This window comes from Phyllostomus hastatus, unplaced genomic scaffold, assembly GCF_019186645.2.
Source record: "Phyllostomus hastatus isolate PE091 unplaced genomic scaffold, TTU_PhHast_1.1 phas_contig_58, whole genome shotgun sequence".
NCBI classification, from domain to species: Eukaryota; Metazoa; Chordata; class Mammalia; order Chiroptera; family Phyllostomidae; genus Phyllostomus; species Phyllostomus hastatus.
In genome coordinates this window covers 53,614,714-53,634,980 of record NW_025333916.1, presented here as the reverse complement: position 1 = coordinate 53,634,980, position 20,267 = coordinate 53,614,714, and the positions used below count along the sequence as shown (strand labels likewise).

General features: G+C 45.9%; 1 protein-coding gene across 2 annotated transcripts in view; it reads right to left on the bottom strand.

Moving 5' to 3' along the window:
• The window catches only part of NPR3 (natriuretic peptide receptor 3), a 68,593-nt gene that overhangs the window by 41,905 nt on the left and 6,421 nt on the right, over positions 1 to 20,267 (bottom strand). For both annotated transcript variants that reach the window (XM_045847861.1, XM_045847862.1), the window contains exons 2-3: positions 15,501 to 15,623; positions 6,374 to 6,540 (exon numbers count right to left, since the gene is read on the bottom strand). In XM_045847861.1, coding sequence (XP_045703817.1) covers positions 6,374 to 6,540; positions 15,501 to 15,623 — 290 coding nt within the window. The remainder of the gene's footprint in view (positions 1 to 6,373; positions 6,541 to 15,500; positions 15,624 to 20,267) is intronic.

Sequence of the window (20,267 nt, the reverse complement as noted above, 5' to 3'; positions counted from 1 at the left end):
CAAACAGGAGGGGAATGCAAAAGTGAGCAGAAAAAGATATGTTTCTAGTCTCACAGAGTTCGCAGTCTGGTAGAAGAGGCCACGTTAACCAGAAAACCCCACACCTGCGGGGAGGGGTTGCAGCCGCAAAGACGGGCCCAGACAGAAAGGAGCAGAGGGCGGGAGACGGTCTGCAGAGTTGGGAAAGACTGTCTTGAGAAGGTGGGTGTCTAAGGTTGGATCTGAGGGGTAAGTAGGAGTTCTGGATCCATCAGGCATGCAAGAACATCACATCCGTTGGTCTGGAGTACAAGAAACAAAGATGAAAGAAATAATAGCTACCACCCCTTGAATATTTACTAAGGGCCTGGCATTGTGTTAAATATTACCTGCATACAGAATTCTCAAGTTCTTTCCACAGCCTTCTCAGTTAAAAAATTATTATCCCCCCCTACAGTCAGTAAACTAAGGCACAGAATTTCAGAAATGTGCCCAAGGTAAGAGTAGTAAGAGGCAGAGCTAGGCTGATGCATTCTCAAGCCTGTATGTTTAACCATCAGGTTGTACTGTCTCCAGCGGTGGCCACTGGGCCCTATTAAAACATAATGTATCAGAACAGAATTGGTTTCCATCTGGTTCACTAGTAAGAGGACAAAGGTATGCTTTAAAACATTATCATTTTACCCATAGGAACTGTGGAGACACTGTCCTATGATACATGGACTAATAACTAGCCTGTTACAGCACACACAACACCCACAGCCCCAGTGACAGCCCGTCTCACTGCACATGTGCACCCGCCCACCAGCCACCAGAGATGAATGAACCAAGAGTAGATATTTGACCCAGAGATGCCAATGTACAGGCTGCAATAGCCTTGGAGATGACCCATCCCGGAAAGCTCCACCTAGACAGACTTCTATAGGTTCAACCAACCGTAATTATATTCTCCAAAGTATGGTCTGGGAAAGAGAAAAGCTCAGAGTCCTGAGGTACAGAGAGACCAGAGTTATTCCAGGAATGCAGAGATGATTGGAATTAGAAAAATGTAGTAATGCAGGTGACCAAAGGTACAAACTGAAACTTGTAAGATGAGTGAGTTCTGGGAAACTAATGCACAGTATGATGACTATAGTTAGCAGGACTGTAATGTACACTTGAAAGTTGCTAAGAGAAAAAAATTTTTGTAATTATGTGAGGTGACAGATGTTAACTAAAGTAATTGTGGTGATCACTTTGCAATATATACGTATATCAAATCATTACATTGTACATCTTAAACTTATACAATGTTATATATCAATTTATCTCAACAGAACTGGAAAAAGAGAAAAAATCTAGCAATACAATAAACTATGATAGAAGAAAGAAAAAACATCTGATTATCTCAACAGATATAGAAAAGGTATTTGATAATATGCAAATACCCTAACTACACAGGCGACAAAATTTCATAGAATTTAATACACAAACCCATACACACATACAAATAAAACTGAGGAAATCTGTGTAAGATCAGTGCATTGGATCAGTGTCCACATCCATTTGTGATCTTACACGTAATTGTCCAAAATGTTACCATTGGGGCAGACTGGACATGCATACTCTCCGTCCAGCAATCTCTCTGTATTACATCTTAAAACTGCACGTGAATCTGCCATTATCTCCATTAAAAAGTCACCATTTAAAAGGGTAAGAGATGGAGATGGAGAGAGGCAAGTGGGAGGAGGAAAGAAGGGGAGGAAGAAGACACCAACTTTAAGGAAACAAAATTTCATTACTCCATCAAAATTTGGTAAGTTAAAAGTACAGAATAATAATTTTATTTTAAAAAGTATAGGCACTCCATCTTTCCCATGTTTCAACATAGGCTTATAAAAATTTGAAAGTTTCAGAGCTTTGCCTTGTGAGAAGATCACCGGCCACCAGCGTGCTAATGTGATGAATGCGATAAGAACACATACGGCCTAGATCAGGAATATAACGCAACTCATAATGCCTGCAGTGAAGTCCTGCGCCCAAAGCCTTCCCTGAACTTACACTGCAGAAGCTGTGATTTTGTTGTTTTGTTTCCGTTACCCTAATAAATGGTGTCATTTTGCCAAAAACAAAACATCCCGAACAATGAATAAAATGCAACCTCCATATTGCATATAGCCTCTCCCAGAAACGCCACAGGCCACATCATGCTTACGCGGCAGGAGGAACAGATAGGAAATCTGCTGTACGTTCTTCCAATCAAAGTTAAGAACAAGGCGAGGATGTCCACCATCACTGCTCATATTCAATGCTGTATCGGGATCCCAGCCAGGCCCATCAGACGTTTTTAATTTAATTAATTATACTTTAACTCATTTAATAGACTTAATTAAGTATACTTTTGTATTGTTGTTCAATTACAGTCGTCCCACTTTTTCCCCGTTGCTCCCCCCTGCCCTGCCCATCCCCCCTCCCACAGTCAATCCCCACCCTGTTGTCCACGCCCATGGGTCCTTTATACGTGTTCCTTTACTTGCCTGTTCCCCTTCTCCCCCCCTTTTAATGAAGCCTTCTTAGAAGAACTGACAAGAAACAAATTTGTCCCTATGGGATGGTTTCGAAAATGCGTGGTAAATTGCAGAACTCATCAGAGAGTCCGTCAGAGTTTCCGGATGTGAGATCCAGAGCAGGGGCTGAGGGAGCCCACCGTGGGTGTCGCGGGCTTCAGTCCTGAGTAAGCGGATGAGTACAAGGCGCAGAACAGAGAGGCCCGGAAGAGAGCTGAGCCCTAGAAGGAAGACCACCAAGTCTTGCTAGTCTCGTGACGCATCTCCTGCCGCATGTGATCAAAGTGCAACACAGGGTGTCCAGGCTTTTGGCATCTCTGGGCCACACTGGAAGAAGAGCTGTCTTGGGCCACACATGAAACACAGAAACTCTAACAAAAACTGATGAGCAAAAAAAAAAAGGCCTGTGCATAATTTTCCTAATATCAGCCACCACAGATAAGAAAAAAAAGTCCTCACATAATGAAACTAATTATGCAGTGGCCCTCTCGATACTCTTTTAAATTCATCAAGCAGGCCCCAAGTGTATGATCACTGATATAGAAAATGCACATATCTAGATAATAAAACTTAGTGAAAAACTTAGTAATAAAACTAAGTAATGTTTTAAGCAAATTTATGATTTTGAGTTGGGCCGCATTCATAACCATCGTGGGCCTCGGGTTGGACACCCCTGGACAGCACGTGGGAGTGCTGGCCACACTAGCTCCTGGTCGTGGGCGCCCATATCCCCCTCTTCCGCAATGGTCACCACAACCGCCTGTCCACCTGTCCGCACTGGCCTGATGGACCTCCACAGATGGCGCTCACAAGAGCCCGAGAAACACATCATCACTACAAAAGACACACACATCTTCAGAACTGCAATAAGTTATTATAATAAGCTCTAATTCTACATAAAATGATTATTTTTATTTATAAAGTCGGTTCTAGATGATCCCACCATCAGAGAGCAGCAGTATTGTAATCTGAGATGCAAATAACACCTAACGCACTCAGTTTGGAATGGACCATGGATCTTTGCGGCAAGTCTACCGTCCCAAGGAGATTTCTCGTAGGCTGCCCTTGAAATAAGATTTAATATTCTGAATACAGAAAAACTGATCACCAAAAAGAATTACCCAGGAGTGCTGGCATGCCCACTTTTGCCCAATGAGTATCATTCTGTTGGACAACCTATATTGAAATACGTGAACTTCAGCAACCTCAGGAAGAATGCCCACAAAAAGACCGCATTGTTGAGCTTTTAAGCCATAAAGTTAACATAAACCTGGTAGAGTAAAATAAATCAGTGGCCTATGCACAAGACTTAGATGTTTTCCATTTGGCCCAGGCCACCTTAGCACCACTACAGGAAGCTCGGTGCCCTTGGTGTTCTTCCATATTCCTGGGACAAAGGCTCTCGATGACGACGGTATTGCCGTAGGTTTCCTTGAACCCGGGCTGCATTATAGCAGGCCTATTTCTGTCATGGTTCTGAACACACTGTCCAGTACAGTGGCCTCTAGTCACCTATGGCTAGCCAGCCCTTGAACTGAACATCTGCTATAAGGGTAAAATGCACATCGGAATTCAAAGACTTATATAAGAAAAAGAATATACAATCTCATTCATAATTGTTACAATGATTAAATGTTGAAATAATATTTTTATATGTGAGTTAAATAAAATGTCTTATTAAAATTAATTTCACCGGGCCCTCTCCAGTGTGGTTCAGTTGGTTGGAGCATGGTCCCATGCATGGAAAGGTTGAGGGTTCGATTCCCAGTCAGGGCACATACCTGAGCTGAGGGTTCAATCCCCACTCAAGGAGCCTATAAGAGGCAACCAATCGATGTTTCCCTCTCACATCAATGTTTCTCTTTCTCTCTCCCACTCTCTCTCCCCTTTCTCTCTCAAAGCAATTTTAAAAATGTCCTCAGATGAAGATAAAAATAATAATAATAAATAAATAAATTTTAAAAATTAATTTCACCTGGTTACTTTAACTTTTTTATATGGGGCTACTAGACCATTTTAAGTTGCATATGTGCTCACTTGTGACTTACACTGCACATTTGCCAGACAGTGCTGACTCGGAAAGGCAAGAGGTATTTTAAATGACATATGTATACTATCTAACATCTAAGACATTAGTAAGTATGTTCATAAGACCCTTTGCATGTATAGCAATAGTATAAAAGAGACATCATTTATTGAGTTCCGACTTTTTGACAGGGATCTTGCTAAATGCTTCAGATAGGTTATCTATAATCTTCCGCACAGGGGAAATAATTTGGATCAGCAAGACTAAGTCATTTGCCCCCGATCACACAGGCAGAAAGTGCAAGGTCCTGGCTCTGACTGGAGGTCTGCCGGAGGCCAGTGCCTAGCCCCTGCCGAAATGCAAAGGGAGAAACTGGGGGTGTCTCTGTTTGGAAGTGACCCTCTCTTGTAAAGTTGGTCACTATCTACCTCGGGCAGGGACTGTCCAAGCCAAAAATATCTATCAGTCAGAAGGTGCTCCCACAGAGAGTGGACTGGGGATTGCCAGAAGGGAGGGGGTTGGGGGACTGGGCCAAAAAGGTGAAGGAATTAAAAAGTACAAATTGGTAGTTACAGAATAGTCACAAGGAGCATTGTGCTGAGTGAAATAAGCCAGTCCGAGAAAGACAAATACCATATGATTTCACTTATATGTGGGACCTAATGAAGAAAATAAACAAACAAAATAGAAACAGACTCATAGACACAGAGAAAGGACTGACAGCTGTCAGAGGGGAGGGGTTGTGGGGCTGGAGGAAAAAGGTGGAAGGATGAAGGAATGCAGATCGGTAGTTACAGAGTAGTCCCGGGGATGGAGAGTAGAGCACAGGGAATATTGTCCATGATATTGTGACAGGTATGCATGGTGCCAGGTGCGTACGGGAGATATCAGAGGGCACACTTTGTAAAGTATATGATTGTCTAACCACTATGCTGTACACCTGAAACCAGCACAAAATAATACTGAAAGTAAACTGTAACTGAAAAAGTAAGTAAACAAGTAAATTTCTAAACAAAATTAAGAAGGTGCTGCTGTTCCAGTCCGGACGCTGTGGAGTGAGCCGTTCGTTCTGCAGTGGCCGGGGCCCGGGGCGGGGCGGGGCGGGGTGGTGGGGGGGTGCGGCGAGGGACCATGCAGCAGAGACAACGGCACCCAGTGAGGTGCGGTCAGCGGTCTTTGGTGCCACCAATGAGACGAGTCCGTCTGTTCCATCCCTAGCCTGGCCTAACCTTCTGACTCTGGCCCACTCTTGGAAAAGGCCCCCGTAACAACAGCACTAATTGAGTGGGAAGCTCTGGAATACTTGGGTAGGAAACAGCTCGCAGCCAAGGGGCCGCGACACAGCCACAAGAGAGAGGCAGACTCGCCGTGGAGCTGGGACCGTCTGCCAAAAGAAAGAGCCTTCTAAAACCCAAAACATCTTCTGCCACCAAGCTTTGGAAAAATTAGGTATGCAAACCTTTGGCCCTCTTTCATGCATCTTCTCCCCCAACACACTCCCGGCCGACTAAGTGATGGAAGTCTACAGACATCTGCTCAGCATTACCGCAAGTGCCCACAAAAAGCAATTTTCCTTCCTGCAGCAGTTGGAAAAGCGTAAGTGCTGGGTGGGGGTGATGGGATGGGGGCGGGGGCGGGGGCGGGGAGGGAGGGAGGCAAGCTGGCCAGAAAAAAAAAACACACACACAGAAAGCACAGTGACATTCAGACATGAACCTAGGAATTTCTGAATGGTTCAGAATGGGACACTTTGTCACCTCCGATTTAATTAGAAGACTGTTTGCAGAATGCTGAAGGTCTAGGCTTGTAATCAAGCACTTACGTAATCCTCCTCATTGAGCCCTTGTTTCTCAACAGAACTTTTCACCTCCATGGAAAACTTCTCAAACTCAGGTTTCACTGTCCTCAGTAGAGTGATTGTTTGGAGGGATGAGTATGCCTGCTTAGCTTCAAAGTCGTGTTTGTCTCCTCTCTTCCACGAGCCATCTCCTACGGGAGAAATGAAAATATTTAGAATCCCCAGCCAGTCACCATAAAGGGGCCATTCTCCTTTCTCAACTGCGATGTGTCTCTGCTTGTCACTCTCGGCAGCCGCGACGAGAGGCATTGTCATGGTTTTGCACCTGGGTGTAATGTGACAACGTCACGATCCCCAAGGAGAAGAAGGCTCTTTAGGACACGTGTCCCTTTGAAAGGGGAGAGAAAGGGAAGCACTGTGGCGTTAACTACCTTATAATAAGCACGTAACTGTAATTTTCAGCCCCCGAGAACGACCGCATTGCGGGGGCAGGAAGGAAGTTTCATTCCTCCTCGTTGGCGCTCAGTTTTTAATAGCTACGGTCACCGAGGGAGGTCAACCAAGGTGTCGCTTTGGGGCAGGGAACCTGATGCTGTGGAAAGGTGGTGGCAGGCATGGCTGTGTGTGACAACAGGGATGCATGCATGTGATAACATGATATCATGATAACAATACCATGATAATACGGTACTGTTAAAGAAGTTTGAGATTATTGATAGTTCTTAAAATATTGCCGGAATCTCTCTGGAGTGAGAAGTGGCTTGGGTGAATGGGAGAATCTGTATCTCTTGCTTTGGCGACATCATCAAATTATTATCGGACAGTGTTTAGCAGCGCATCGATAGCAACAGAATGAAAACCGCTAACATGTATTGAGCAGATATAAAATAATACAATCATCTCTACTGAGTACTTTGTATTTAGAGACTCACTTAATCCTCACGAGACCCAGCGATGTGGGTACAATTACCGTCTCTATCGTACAGATGAGGAAGCCGAGGCAGGAGAAGTTGGGTGCCCCGCTGCTTCACAGCTCCCCCTACACAAAAGCAAAGGCAAATCCCTGGGGAAAAAATCATGACTCTTCTCTTTATGATTTCATTTTTTTAGACAGTACATGGCCTCCGGGGCCCCATTCTTTGGGGCCTCTCTCTACCTTTTGACATCTAGCTGTTGTTTCTACAAATTATCAGGATGATCCCTGCAGATCTAGAAATAAAACAAGGAATTCAACCTCTGCAGTCCACCACCAACATCCTTTGTCCGCGCTGAGCCCCCGGTCCACGGCAGGTGCCCAGGGCCCCGTGGCTGAGCAGTGAGGACGGCTCTGCAGCTGCAAGGCCCAGGCTCTCCCTCCCCTCTTAATGGAAGAAAAAGCTGATGGCCTTGGAATTTCTATCACAGCTTAAATCAGACAGACATGGACCGACTGAAAACTGTGTTCAAAGTCCGTGGCAGCCACCACAGTGGGCGTCATAAGTGTCTTGAACAGTCTCCAGCACCTTCAAGAGAAGGATTTAGAGACAGACGTGTAACAGCCGAAGTTATCACAGGCTAGCAGCTTACTGGGGGATGGAGGAAAGTCCGTGGATATGAAGAAACAGTGAGGGGTACAGAGGAAGAGACAACCAGCCCCACGGAAAGGGGGCTCCCTAGGAGGAGGAGGAGGAGGAGGCATCAGCTGGCCCTAAACGTGCGAGTAGGATTTCGCTGGAGAGGAGGGCGTAAAGGTATGCTTGGCCAACCTAAGGCACAGGCTGAGGTGCAAATGGGCATGACGCCCGGTAGGCAGCAAGCTGTTAAAAGGTAAGACAGAACTGAAGACAAAATTCATTAAGGGCTAGATCTGTTCTCAGTGAGCACAAGATTAAATTTCAAGCCACCAAACAGAACTTGACAGAGTCCTCCTCCTCCCACATGCAGCCTCCCAGATGCGGAGGGGGCCTCAGGGCAAAAGCCAGCAGAGGGCTGGTGATCTGCGCACCTGTCACAGGCCAGGGTGAGCCCAGCTGGGCGCTCGGGACACAGACATCGTGGCCTTTGTGACGGGGCCAAATCCATGTGCCGGGAAGACCCCAAAGTCTGAAAATGTCCAGGACATCCTCACCCCATGAAGGGACCCATTTCTCCTAAGCATGCATCAGTATTTATTGATTCATTTTGAATTGATTTGAGGTATCAGGACTCAGCGGGAGTAATGTTCCTTAGGCACAGAGGCTCAGAGTCCCTCGGCTCTGGGAAAACTCTCTCCGGGAAAGACTTAACCCCAGTGGCCCTCCCAAGGGGGCCGTGCTGCGTCATTAGGAAGCACACGTGGAACTGGAAACAGCAACTATCTCAGCTACTAAAATGGGGAAGGCACTTTTTTTTATTTTGAAGGAAACGAAATCCAGTACAATAAATCTGTCTACCATAACCTAAAAGATAATAACTTTGAAGTTTTGTTTTCTAGAAAAAAAAATGGGAACAAAAATAGTGCTTAATAAATTTAAGCCGAAATAAATAGGTATCTAGTCCCACACTCAAGGGATGCAGTGACTTCCTGCTTTTGTGGGGACGTCTCACTGTAAAGTGTCAGCAGCATCTCCCGTATGGGGCAGAGGTTGGCTCTGCATGACACCCCACCAGTGGGCCGAATTTAGCTCAGTGGACACCTGGGTGCCCCTGGAGAGTCCTGGGAGGAACAGAGGAGTGACACGGTCAGAGCGGTGCCTCGGGAAACAGCAGGGGACTAGAGTGGGGAGACACGGGGGGTTCACGGCCACAGGAATCAGGCAAGACGTTATGAGAGGCTAAATGTGGGAAGTCATCCCCTCCCAAAATTAAACATGGTTCTCCAGGTGGGGGGTCGAATCACGGGCAAGTTTCCTTTTCCTTCCTTGTCTTTTTCCTTTTGCGCGCGCGCGCGCGCGTGTGTGTGTGTGTGTGTGTGTGTGTGTGTGTGTGTGTGTGTCTGAATCTGGGGAGTTTTCAATAATAAATGTTTACTGCTTTTTTAATCAACAAGAGGGTGAGCCTTTGAGAATGAAAGCAGAGGACCGTGCGAGAGGAATCTCAAGACTCCAGGAGAATGGGGGAGTGAGGGACGCCGGAGAGGGAGGTGCGTCCCCAGTGCTGCAGAGGAAAGGAAAATGGGATGTCACTGGAGGAAAGAGCAGAGTCAGGCGGAGGAGTTGGATATGGGAATTACAATGATTTCAGGGAGGGTCATGGTCAGGCCAAGGTGACGGCTACAGAACGCCCAAGTGACAACACCAGGCCGGGGTGGAAAATAACGGTCTAAACAGAAAACACCAGGCCAGGGTGGGAAATAATGGTCTAAACAGTGAGAGGAGTGAGGGCTCGAGAAGGTGCTGGATGCCACTTCCATATGGCTTAAAGTCGGCACCAGGGACTGGCTGGCTGCCCTGGTTACGGGGGTGCAGGGGAGGAGGGGGAGGGGGAGCACAGACACTGTGGGGATGCCGCTTTCAGAGCAGGAGTAGGAGGAGATGGAGCAGCTCACCGAGAACCAGAAGAATGCAGTACCACCAAAGCTGGGAAAACAGTGTTTCCAGAAAGAAATGGGTGGAAACAATACTGAATGTTCTAAAGCTCTAATAGAGTAGTCACTAGCCACATGTGTGACTAATTAAACCTTCACTAAAATTAAATAAAACTAAAACTTCAGTTTCTCAGTTGCACTTGCTACATTTCAACACAGAATAGAGCACAGCTGGTAGCCCAGAAGGCCCTATGGCACAGCACTGCCTTCCAGGCACCAGGCATGGCCCGAGGTAAGGCTAACGGCCTTGGCAATGAGGTGGTCACCGGTGACCTTAAGGGCAGCACTCTCAGAGAAGTGGTGGGCGCCAATGTCATATTCTTACAGTGGTCCTGAACAAGGGATTAAGAAGAGGAGAAAGAAGTCTTCTCATGATAAGTTTCGGGAATAAGGGAAAGCGAATTCGCCTTGCTCTGCTCGGCTCTTTCTGTTTTGTTTTAAACATTTCGAGGGAGAAGGGTACAGAATATCTTTGAACGAGGAAATGACCTGCTCAGCAATCCTGCGACTGGCCGGGGAGCTGGCGGGGGGCAATCGGCGGTTCCCACATTGAGATGACTGTGTCGTCCTGTCGCTCTCGCTCCTTACCCAAGACCCAGCACCCAGGAGGCCTTTGATAAATGCAGGCTGAATGGCTAGCTGTAACACCACAGAACACATCCAAGATATGAATGCCCGGAGCTCATCTGGGCTTCCACGCCTGAGCCTACGCTCTCCAAATGTCCGGGCGCTCCAGGCCTGCCATGAGCAAGGCTGGTCTGGTCCCTCCCACCAGCAATAACAGTACCACATACTGGGTGACACCATCGTGAACAGCGTTGCCTGCACCATTTCGTTCTTTGATCCACATATAAATTCCGTGAGGTACATTTAAATGCCATCCCCATCTCACAGATGAGGAAACTGAGGCTCAAGGAGGTTAATGGGCCCGAAGTCACTCAGCTAATGAACAACAGAAGCAGGATTCGGACGCCAGCCAGACTGCAAGTGTTGGTGCCATGCCTGCTCCACATAACAGTGCGTCAGAGTGTGGGGTGTTCGAAGATGTAAAACTGCAAATGCGGGGGGGGTGGGGGGGGTGGCAAAACATGTCAAAAACAGAAGTAACGGGAAGAACGATCAAAAGGGGAAGTGCCTAAATGTGGCTTAACAACTGTCAACAGTTGAAAGATTGTGTCAGAATTCTCTTTCTTTTCTCATTGTCCCAAACTGACTTGAATGTGCATGTATCACTTTGATAGCAAAGCATAATAAATCCAGTCCCTCCCCTTTTCTGCCATTTTTTCCATTTCTACTGAGTCAAATGATTTGTGTGCATCCCCTAGCTATACTACACTTCCAGCCTCACCTCAGTTAGTGTTCTCTGAGCTCTCAGGAAGTCAGGAGAGTTCTTAACAGTCCCAGGTGGCATTGCCCAAATAACCTTCCATGCGACTTACATCCAAAGAAGCTAACACCATAGAACAAGAATGCCAGTAGGTGCTGTTAAAAACTCTGCAGGACAAAACTAATCATCTTCTCTCTAGATTTTTTAACCTATTTTTTCAATCTTACTTTCCATCGCTGGAATTCCCCCATAATATACTCTGAACTCCTGTAGCAATATAATCTGGGCAGATAAGAGGCTGTTTTTGAGTGTTCAATAAGATCCAATAATGGAGTAATCAGGAAATATGAACACACTGTCAGTATGTTTTTTAAAAATCCAACATCAATAAGTACTAACAAAATAGAACACTTTTCCAGAATGGGTATAGAGTTCGGCGTGAGGATGCACAGGGAGAGGAGCGTGTTGAAGAACTGTTACGAACATACATCTGATTCTTCAGCACAGCGTCTCAGAGGAGGCCCTTTCCTGCGGGACACCAGACCCTTGCTCTCGGTCCCTCTGCCCACCCTAAGGTTCTGTTTACTGCTCCTGCTCCGAGGAGGGAGGGCGCTTCAGGGTCTGTGGCAAACACGGACGGTGGCTTCTCTACATGTCTTTTGCCTCCTTCCTGAGTAACAGATTCCTAGCCCGCTGTGGGGTGGCAGTGAGTTCAGCTGAAAGCACACATCTGCTGGCTCCCCTCACGAGTGGGGGTAGGCAACCATATGTCAGCAGGAGTTGGTGAGCGGGGCTTCCAGAGAGCTCTGCCCGCAGAAGGGAGTCAGCTGAGAGGATCTCTCTTTTGCCTCTCACCTTGCCCTCATTGTCTTGACTAAAATCACGACACCATCCCTGGAGCCCCAGCCACCATCTCGTGTTCTTGGGGACGGAAGCCATTCGCTGAGATGGAGGAAGTGAAAACACAGAAGAAGCTTGGATCCCTGGTGACTTGATGGAACCACCATACCTGCCCAGGACGTCTGACAGGTGAGAGAATTAACCTCTCCATTGGTTTAGCTCAACAATCACTATTGTTGACCATCTTGGTTATTTGCATGCAGGTATAACTCCCAATGCATCCAGGTCTTTAGGATGTATTAGACAAAAGTCAGTTAATTTGATAACAAAGTATGGTCTAAATCAATCTATGAAACTATAGCCCAGAAAACTGTACAAACTTAACTTATTTTTAAAGTTCCACATGTCATGGTCAAAGTAAACTAAGACTAATGATAAATATAGCTAACATTAATTAAATTCTCAAGTAGCTTGCTACGTACCTCACATACCTCATCTCATTTATCATTCAGCCTGATGCCATTAGGTAAATACTATTATTGTCACCATGAGAGGAAACTAAGGCTTGCATGAGAGGGCAGGGTCACATCCATGTGTCAAGAGCTAGTAGATGGCACAGCCTCTCAAGCAGACTGACACCTAGCCCAAAACCTGAGCAACGGGGCTTAAAAAGGAAAAGACAGGGGGATCTGATCAGAAACACCGAGGATACTTTGTAGGCTGTATAAAAGCACACTGTGTACTGTATAACTATATAATTTTTCAAGAAGCAAAGCAACTGAACTCAGAGAAGTAAGCTTTAAAAGTTGGCCCCAAATCACCAACAGTGTCATATACATGTATATGTACTTACAGACAAAAAGTCAGAAATTAAAGTACCACCATTGTTTCACAATATTAGTCTAGAAGCTCTTGTCAATACAATAGGAAAAGAAAAAGAAATATGATGTTAGCTATCAGAATGAAGGAAAAACTTGTTATTTTGAAAATTATATCAAAATTATTGGAACATGGGTTTAATATGTGGAATTCTTGTAACACAAATAAGCAAAACTCATAGATTTCTCTAGAACAACGACAGTCACAAATGCAGTGAGAAAAGGTCATGCTCACAGTGACCACCGGAAAACATAAAATATCTAAGAATGAACTCGACAAGGATGTTGCAGAACTCAAACAAAAATAAATGCAAATCTTTGCTCATGGACATAAAAAGAAAGTAAAATACATAAAATAGTTGAAGAGTTAGGTGATACGAAGTCGACAAGGATGTGGGAAAACAGATAATCTCGTACATCATTGCAAAAGTGTAAACTGGCAAACCTCTCTAGTAGACAACTTGTCAGTATCTCTCAAGACTTAAATGTGTATAGCCTTTGACCCAGAAATTCTACTTCTCAATATTGGTCCTACAGAATAAATATGTGTGCATATTTATATGTGGGCACACACGTGTGTGCACATGCATGTGCACTCAGGGCAACTCGATATAGCCTCATTCTTAGAACAAAAAAGCTGGGAATAGCACAAACATTTAAAAACAGGAGACTGAACACGTAAAGATAGCATGTCAGCCCTGGCTGGCATAGCTCAGTGGATTGAGCATGGGCTGCGAACCAAAGTGTCGTAGGTTCGATTCCCAGTCAGGGTACATGCCTGGGTTGCAGGCCATGACCCCCAGCAACTGCACATTGATGTTTCTCTCTCTCTCTCTATCTCCCTCCCTTCCCTCTCTAAAAATAAATAAATAAATAAAAATATTTTTTAAAAACATAAAAAAAGATAGCATGTCAACATTATAAAAGACTGTGTACCCATTCTATAAATTGTGTGATCATTTTATTTAAAAATATTTTGTAAATATATACATATTGTAAAATAGACACGATGGACACACTTCTAAATATTACCACTGCACTTTTATCTGGGTGACAGAATTATGGTAACTCATTTTCTTCTCTGTGCTTTCCCATGTTTCTCAAACCTTCCGTGATATTCGTGTGTTGGAATGACCAGGGGAAAGGGGTGTGTGTAGACGAAAGGAATGCCAGCACCTGAGATCTGCGGTGCATTTGCCCATGTATAATGTGCCTTCACATGCATTGCCTCCAATTCTGTGTTTGCAGTTGCCAAGTTGCAAAATTCAGAATGAATGTCTTTCATTTCATTTTTCACCAGTCTCTACCGCTATCTCACCGAAGTCAGTACTGCAGCCAATAATGTAACTGCATTGTGATTTGGGGTCAAGAAGTGAAACTGCCGCTTGTGAAAAAGAAGGGGGAGATGGTTGTGGCAGCGATGAGGGAAACCCCGGGCGTTCATCCTGAAAGCCTCCAGTCTCTGATGTATCCACGACAAGAAAGCGGTGGCGACTTTCAATTCAACAACTTTTTTTGATCGGCATAAGATGTGTCTTTTACTGTCTGTTTATGTGCAATGATCTATTGCTTAAGTAAGCCAGGGTCTGAGCGGGGAACTGGGGTGTGTATTGTAAGGTCCAGACCCCATCTAACTCTCTCGCAACAGCCAGAGCTGGGAGCAGGGGCTCCGCATCAAGATGCCTTCTGTGACGTGCAGGCACAGTGCCCCTCCACAGCCGAAGGGCAGTGTCTGAGAAAATGGCCTGTAGCCTGACAGTGTCTACGTCAGAGAGAGCTCTGACCACCCTGGGAAAAATGTTCTGTCCTTGTGATCTCCGTGAACTCCTTAAACACTCTCCATCACAGGCACCCTGGAGACTGTCCCAGGCCCATTCTAAGAAAGTAAACACTTTCAGTCCTGTATGTTGATGGCTCATGAACTTCCATATGGGAGACGCATAAGGAGCTGTTGTCGGAAATGCCCGGGGGCCTGGGAGCAGTGACTTTCGAAGTGTGGTACCTTGTTTTACAGCGATGGTTATTTTATTTGTCTCACAGCGTGGCCCATTTACAAACATGTAGGTAACACGCATAAATGTACATGCACAAACACACAAGCATGTCCCTAAAATAAAAGTTTTATGCTACGTGTGACACACTTTGATGTGTTCTATTCTATTGCATAGATATGTTCTAGTCTATTCCATTCCATTAAAAATGCTGCCCACATTTCACTAAAATTATTCCAACAGTCAATCACGGAGGCAACCTGCAGTTGGAAACACACTAGGGAGGGGCCTTTTGGGCCTGGATTTAGGGCCATTTGGAGACAAGTCCCTTGGCATCATGGGTGCATGGCAGGGGGGGCGCTGGTTTGGGTTTTGTGCTCTCTCTCTCTCTCATACACACACATTGGTTCTCCGAGAAGAAAACCTAGAAGTGGTGACCATGTTCAAACCACAGATTTCTAAAACCCTAGCTATGGAAGTCAAATGTGTTGACGTAACTCCCACTGTTGGCTTTTTCTGGCCCCTCCCGACACCCAGCGGCGCACGCGAGGGCAGGCGGACGGGGAGTTACCGTAGGAAGAACTGTTGAAGAGCTCGATGTTGAAGAAGGCGTAGTCTCCGCTGGTCATCCCATGACGGTGCGCCGCCAGCATGATGCCCCGGACCGTGTCGCCGCTGGCACACATGATCACCACTGGGGATGGAGGAGCAAACAACACGTGTGAGACGTTGAAACCAGGGGGCGGCTGACAAAGCACAAGGTACCATACTTACACCGTCCTCAGGTGTCCTCACAAATCACATATCACAACAATTATGCAGGAGGCAAACAGTAACTTCACAGTGGAGAAATCTAGTGGATGCCACCATAACCAAGCGATGGAAGCCAGAGTCACCAGCCATGGGGACGGATTTCTGAGCCTCCTGATGTGACACACCCAGGATTAGAACCGTCAAAATGGGTAGCCCAAAGCTAATCAGGAGGACGCAGCTGCAAAATCAGCTTGGGGACAGTCTGCGGAAGGGCTGGCCTATGCTTTTCGAAATGGTCTATTTCAGGGGTGTCGAATTCATTTTCACTGGGGGCCACATTAGCCTCCACACGGTGGCCTTCAAGGGGCCGAATGTAATTTTAGGGCTGTATAAATTAATTACTCCTAGACCTGGCTGGCATAGCTCAGTGGATTGAGCACAGGCTGCGAACCAAAGCATTGCAGGTTCGATTCCCAGTCAGGGCATATGCCTGGGTTGTAGGCCATGGCCCCCAGCAACTGCACATTGATGTTTCTCTCTCTCTCTCTTTCTCCCTCCCTTCCCTCTCTAAATTAAGTAATTAATCAATTAACTACTCCTTAACTGGGGGCCAGGAGCTCCACATCGGCCCTTTGAAAGCCTCTACGAGGCTCATGTGGCCCCCGGTGAAGACAAGTTTGACACCCCTGGTCTGTTTCATGGAAAACAAAGACTAGCTGAGGAAGTATTCTAGAGTAAAAGACACTTAGAGGAACAGAAAACTCAGTGCAATGTGTGATCCTGGGTTAGATCCTGGATCTTAAAAAAATAATAATGTAAGTCTTGCTGTATGTTATTGAAACAACTGGAGAGATTTGAGTAAGATCTGTAAGTTAGATAATAGTATTGCATTTGTGGTGATATTCTTGCTTTTCATAATTCTACTGTGGATATGTAAGCGAACATCCTTTTTCTTAAGTAATACACAACTATTTAAGGGTCAAGGGGCATGATGGCTGAACATATTCTCAAATGGTTCATTAAAAGATAGTAATATTTGTGTGATACATATGTTTATAAGTTTGGAGAGAGGAGAGAAGGGGAGGGGAGGGGAGAGGGAAGGGAGAGATTTGGAATAATAAAGCGTAAGTGGCAAAATGTTAACAACTGGTAAAAATCTGGGTGAAGTCTATACAGAGGTTTTTTCCTATATAATTTCTTACATCTTTTCCAAAAATGTAGAATAGTTTTTAAAAAATACTTCAAAAGAATCACCAGATTTGCCCAATAGGAGACAGTGAGGAGCATCAACTGCTTTTTAAACGTAATTGCAGGGCAAACACACTTTCCTGAAAAAGCAAACTGAGGGTTTTAGGAAGACCCTTCATGTGGCAAATCAGAGGACGCGGCGGGTGGGGCAGGCTTTCTGCTGTCTTCGTTCTGAAACATTTCTCTCAAGCTGTCTCAACATACGTGGGAAAAGATTAGCAAGACTCCAGGCCCCTGCCCATATCCTCTCAATTTGTATCCACACTGTCGGATTTGAGAGGCTTTAAGCAGCTCCAGAATGTTGTTGCCTGCCTCGTGAGAGCTTCCACAAGCTAGAGAGAAGTGGAAACCTGGCCGTGACCCAGTTAATTTGATCACTGTTGCTGACCCTTGTCCCCGAGACGGGGACCACTGTGTTTCGCTGCAAGCACAGAGAAGAGGAGAGCCCTGGAGAGGCCTGAGCGCTGTAACCACGTTATCACCGGGCACGCCAGCTCCCAGAGATGTGTATGTTCTTTGTGAAAGCATGGGTGCTGAAAGACGTAAAACAAACTCCACGCCGTGCCAAAGCTGTCTTGGCAGCTCTCGCGGAGGGTTAGGGCTTGTTGATATTTCATTCACGGCAACCTGCATTGACAGTGTTAGATCACGACTCCGACATTCCTCAGTGCAAAGGGCTCCATGGGCAAGCTCAGCTCTCTGGGGAAGTTTGTTTTTAAACAATACAAAACTCGTGAAGAGCTATCACTGTGGGAGTGGGTGTTGTTTGTGCCCAGAAATACAGTGATGTAGTTGAGTTACACAGTCAGATTCCAAGATGCCTCAGTGAGGAAGCTTTCGAAGAAACCCCTCGTTACTCATGGTGACTTAGACCCTTATTTTAGCAATGTTTCAGCTCTAGTCCCTTCCATTCAAAAAGAGCCAAGGTGTCCCACAAAATAGCCAATGAGGGGCTGAGACTGGATGAGTTTGAAGAATGTGGATTCCAAGCAGGGCAGTCTTGGAATCAACACGCCCCAGGAGGGTCCAGTAGACTCGGGCAGACCGTCTGCCAGGCAGCCCTCATCATTCTGGATCAACTCATCAGAGCACAGGGCCTGCCTCGAGAGCCCTAGACACAGAACATCATTCTGTCAGCATGTACATGGCAGAGTCATTGCTTGAGGACAGAGACCCAATAACCGCACTCAGACATTTTTAGATCATCTGAAATGCAGATTACTTCAGTTCAATGAGAACCAGAACAGCCATGAACATATCTGTGTCCACAGGTACCTGTGCATGCTCCCTGGGGAGGAAAACTATAAGGAGCGGGGTGTTCGCGAGGATGAAATCAGATTCAGCTAAGTCGGCTGAGTGATTCAGGCGTCTAAAGCCTGCTAACACTAAGCATCCATCTAAGAGATACATACCCAACCCCGGACCAAACAGCCTGGGTCCTCAGGCCAGAGCACAAGCTTCCATAAGTCCTGGCTGGGCTCTGTCCAACACTGGCCTCTCTGTCACTTCTTTTTTTATTTTTACAGTCCTGGCCCGCCTCCATCTCTCTATCCCCATCACCGCAAAGACCAATTCCTCTGATTGACACACTCTTTCTTTAAGGCCAGTACCTACCCAGACCGAGAAAGAGTGATCCAAGCGGCATAGTGTCTATCTGAGCAGCTTCGATTATTTTAGATCTCGTCCACTGTGTTTTGACCATGTGGTTTAACTCTCAAAAGGAACCTTTAACTTCCAAGTCCATGGGCAGGGTTTTGTCTTCCTTGCATAAAACCCACAGTGCACACTGTGGTTCGGTTTAAGTTGGAGCAAGCACGCAAAGATGCTGGCAAAGCAGTCCGAGTGCAGAATCCTTCTGGATTTGCAGGATAACCCCTAATCTCCTATGGTCGTTTCATTCAAGCCTAATTCAACAAGCAAGTATTTTTAGCAACTTGCCTTTACATAGTCCATCAGAAGATTAAAATAGTTTTCACTAAAATAGCATTCTCTTCCTACTCATATTTCATCAGTTTACATAACTCATTAAACTACATACTTAAAATAAGCACAACCGGCATAAACAGATTTGGGGACAGCTCTTGGAAAGTATGCGGACAAGTGCGAGAGCTCTGCCGTCACGCTCGCGAGATGGGTGCTACCTGCCAGCACTCGCCGGCAGCCGGTGAGGTTTGGAGCGAAAAGAGAGCATCAGCGAATCCTGTGAGTACACGACATGTAAGACAGTTTTAAATCCGTTCTGTTTCATTTAAGTATATTGAAATATACAAATATGAATCTGGGGGTCAAATTGTTAGAATTCTAAAAGGGGGGTGGTATGATTCTAAGTTGCTGAATAGACTTTTTGGCCTTCTTCCCTATTTTCTCCAACTTCTTAAAGACCTTGCAGCCTTCCACCCTCCACAACCCCATTCCCCCGTGTCTGCTGTCAGAGGCTCCTGGCTGCTGCAGCACTTTCCTGCCATCACTCGAAGAACTGCAGAGAGGGTGCAAAGAGGTGGCTGCAGAAGTCAGTTCAGAGAACCCAAAAACACTCCAGGTAGCATGCCTGAGTTGGGGGTAGGCATGCCTTTCCTGGTCTCCGGTTTCCATGGTGGAGCAACCTCTAACAAGGTGACACTCCAGTGTGCCTTCAATTACCCCTTTCTCCCCCCACTCCCCAGAGGAAAATGAGTGTGCCGCCTGCCCGGTGAGTCTGAGAGAAAAAGCCGGGGGCACATTGGCTCAGCCCTTCCTCCCGCCTCTTTGAGGTGTGTCTTCGTTCAGAGAGCGCTGCACATTCCAGGCAACTCTGGTCACAGGGTAAAGGGCCTATTCTGGGGGGGGGGGGGGGGCTGCAGCTGAACCGCTGACCTGTAATTGAGTGGACGAACCTGTCTTATTCTGAGAGGAAGTAACAAGAAGCCCTTTTGGCAGCAGATCTAAATCCATGTTCCCTAATAGGTTTCATCTATAATAAAAACAGTGTTTTCGTATTGTCGCTGTGACTCCTACATCCATCTCCCACTTAAATCCAACCCTGGAAGAGAAAAGGGATGCAGTTGCACGGGAGCAAAGGAGACGTGCCACATGCTGCGAACTGGAAATATGACAACAAAAATGAACGGCCAGATCTCCACAGTGAATTGGGGGGTTGAATTGGGGGGTTGTCAAAGAAATACCTAGGCAAGAGAAATTTTTCCAAAGACAGGGTAGGAGAAAGGGGATTAGAAAAGTAGAGGGTTTCAATCCAGGAGATCTAACATTCAAATAAAACAAATTCTAGGAAGAGAAAATGGAGAAAATGAAGGGGATAAAATCACCAAAGAAATAATTTAAGAAATTTTCCCAGGACTAA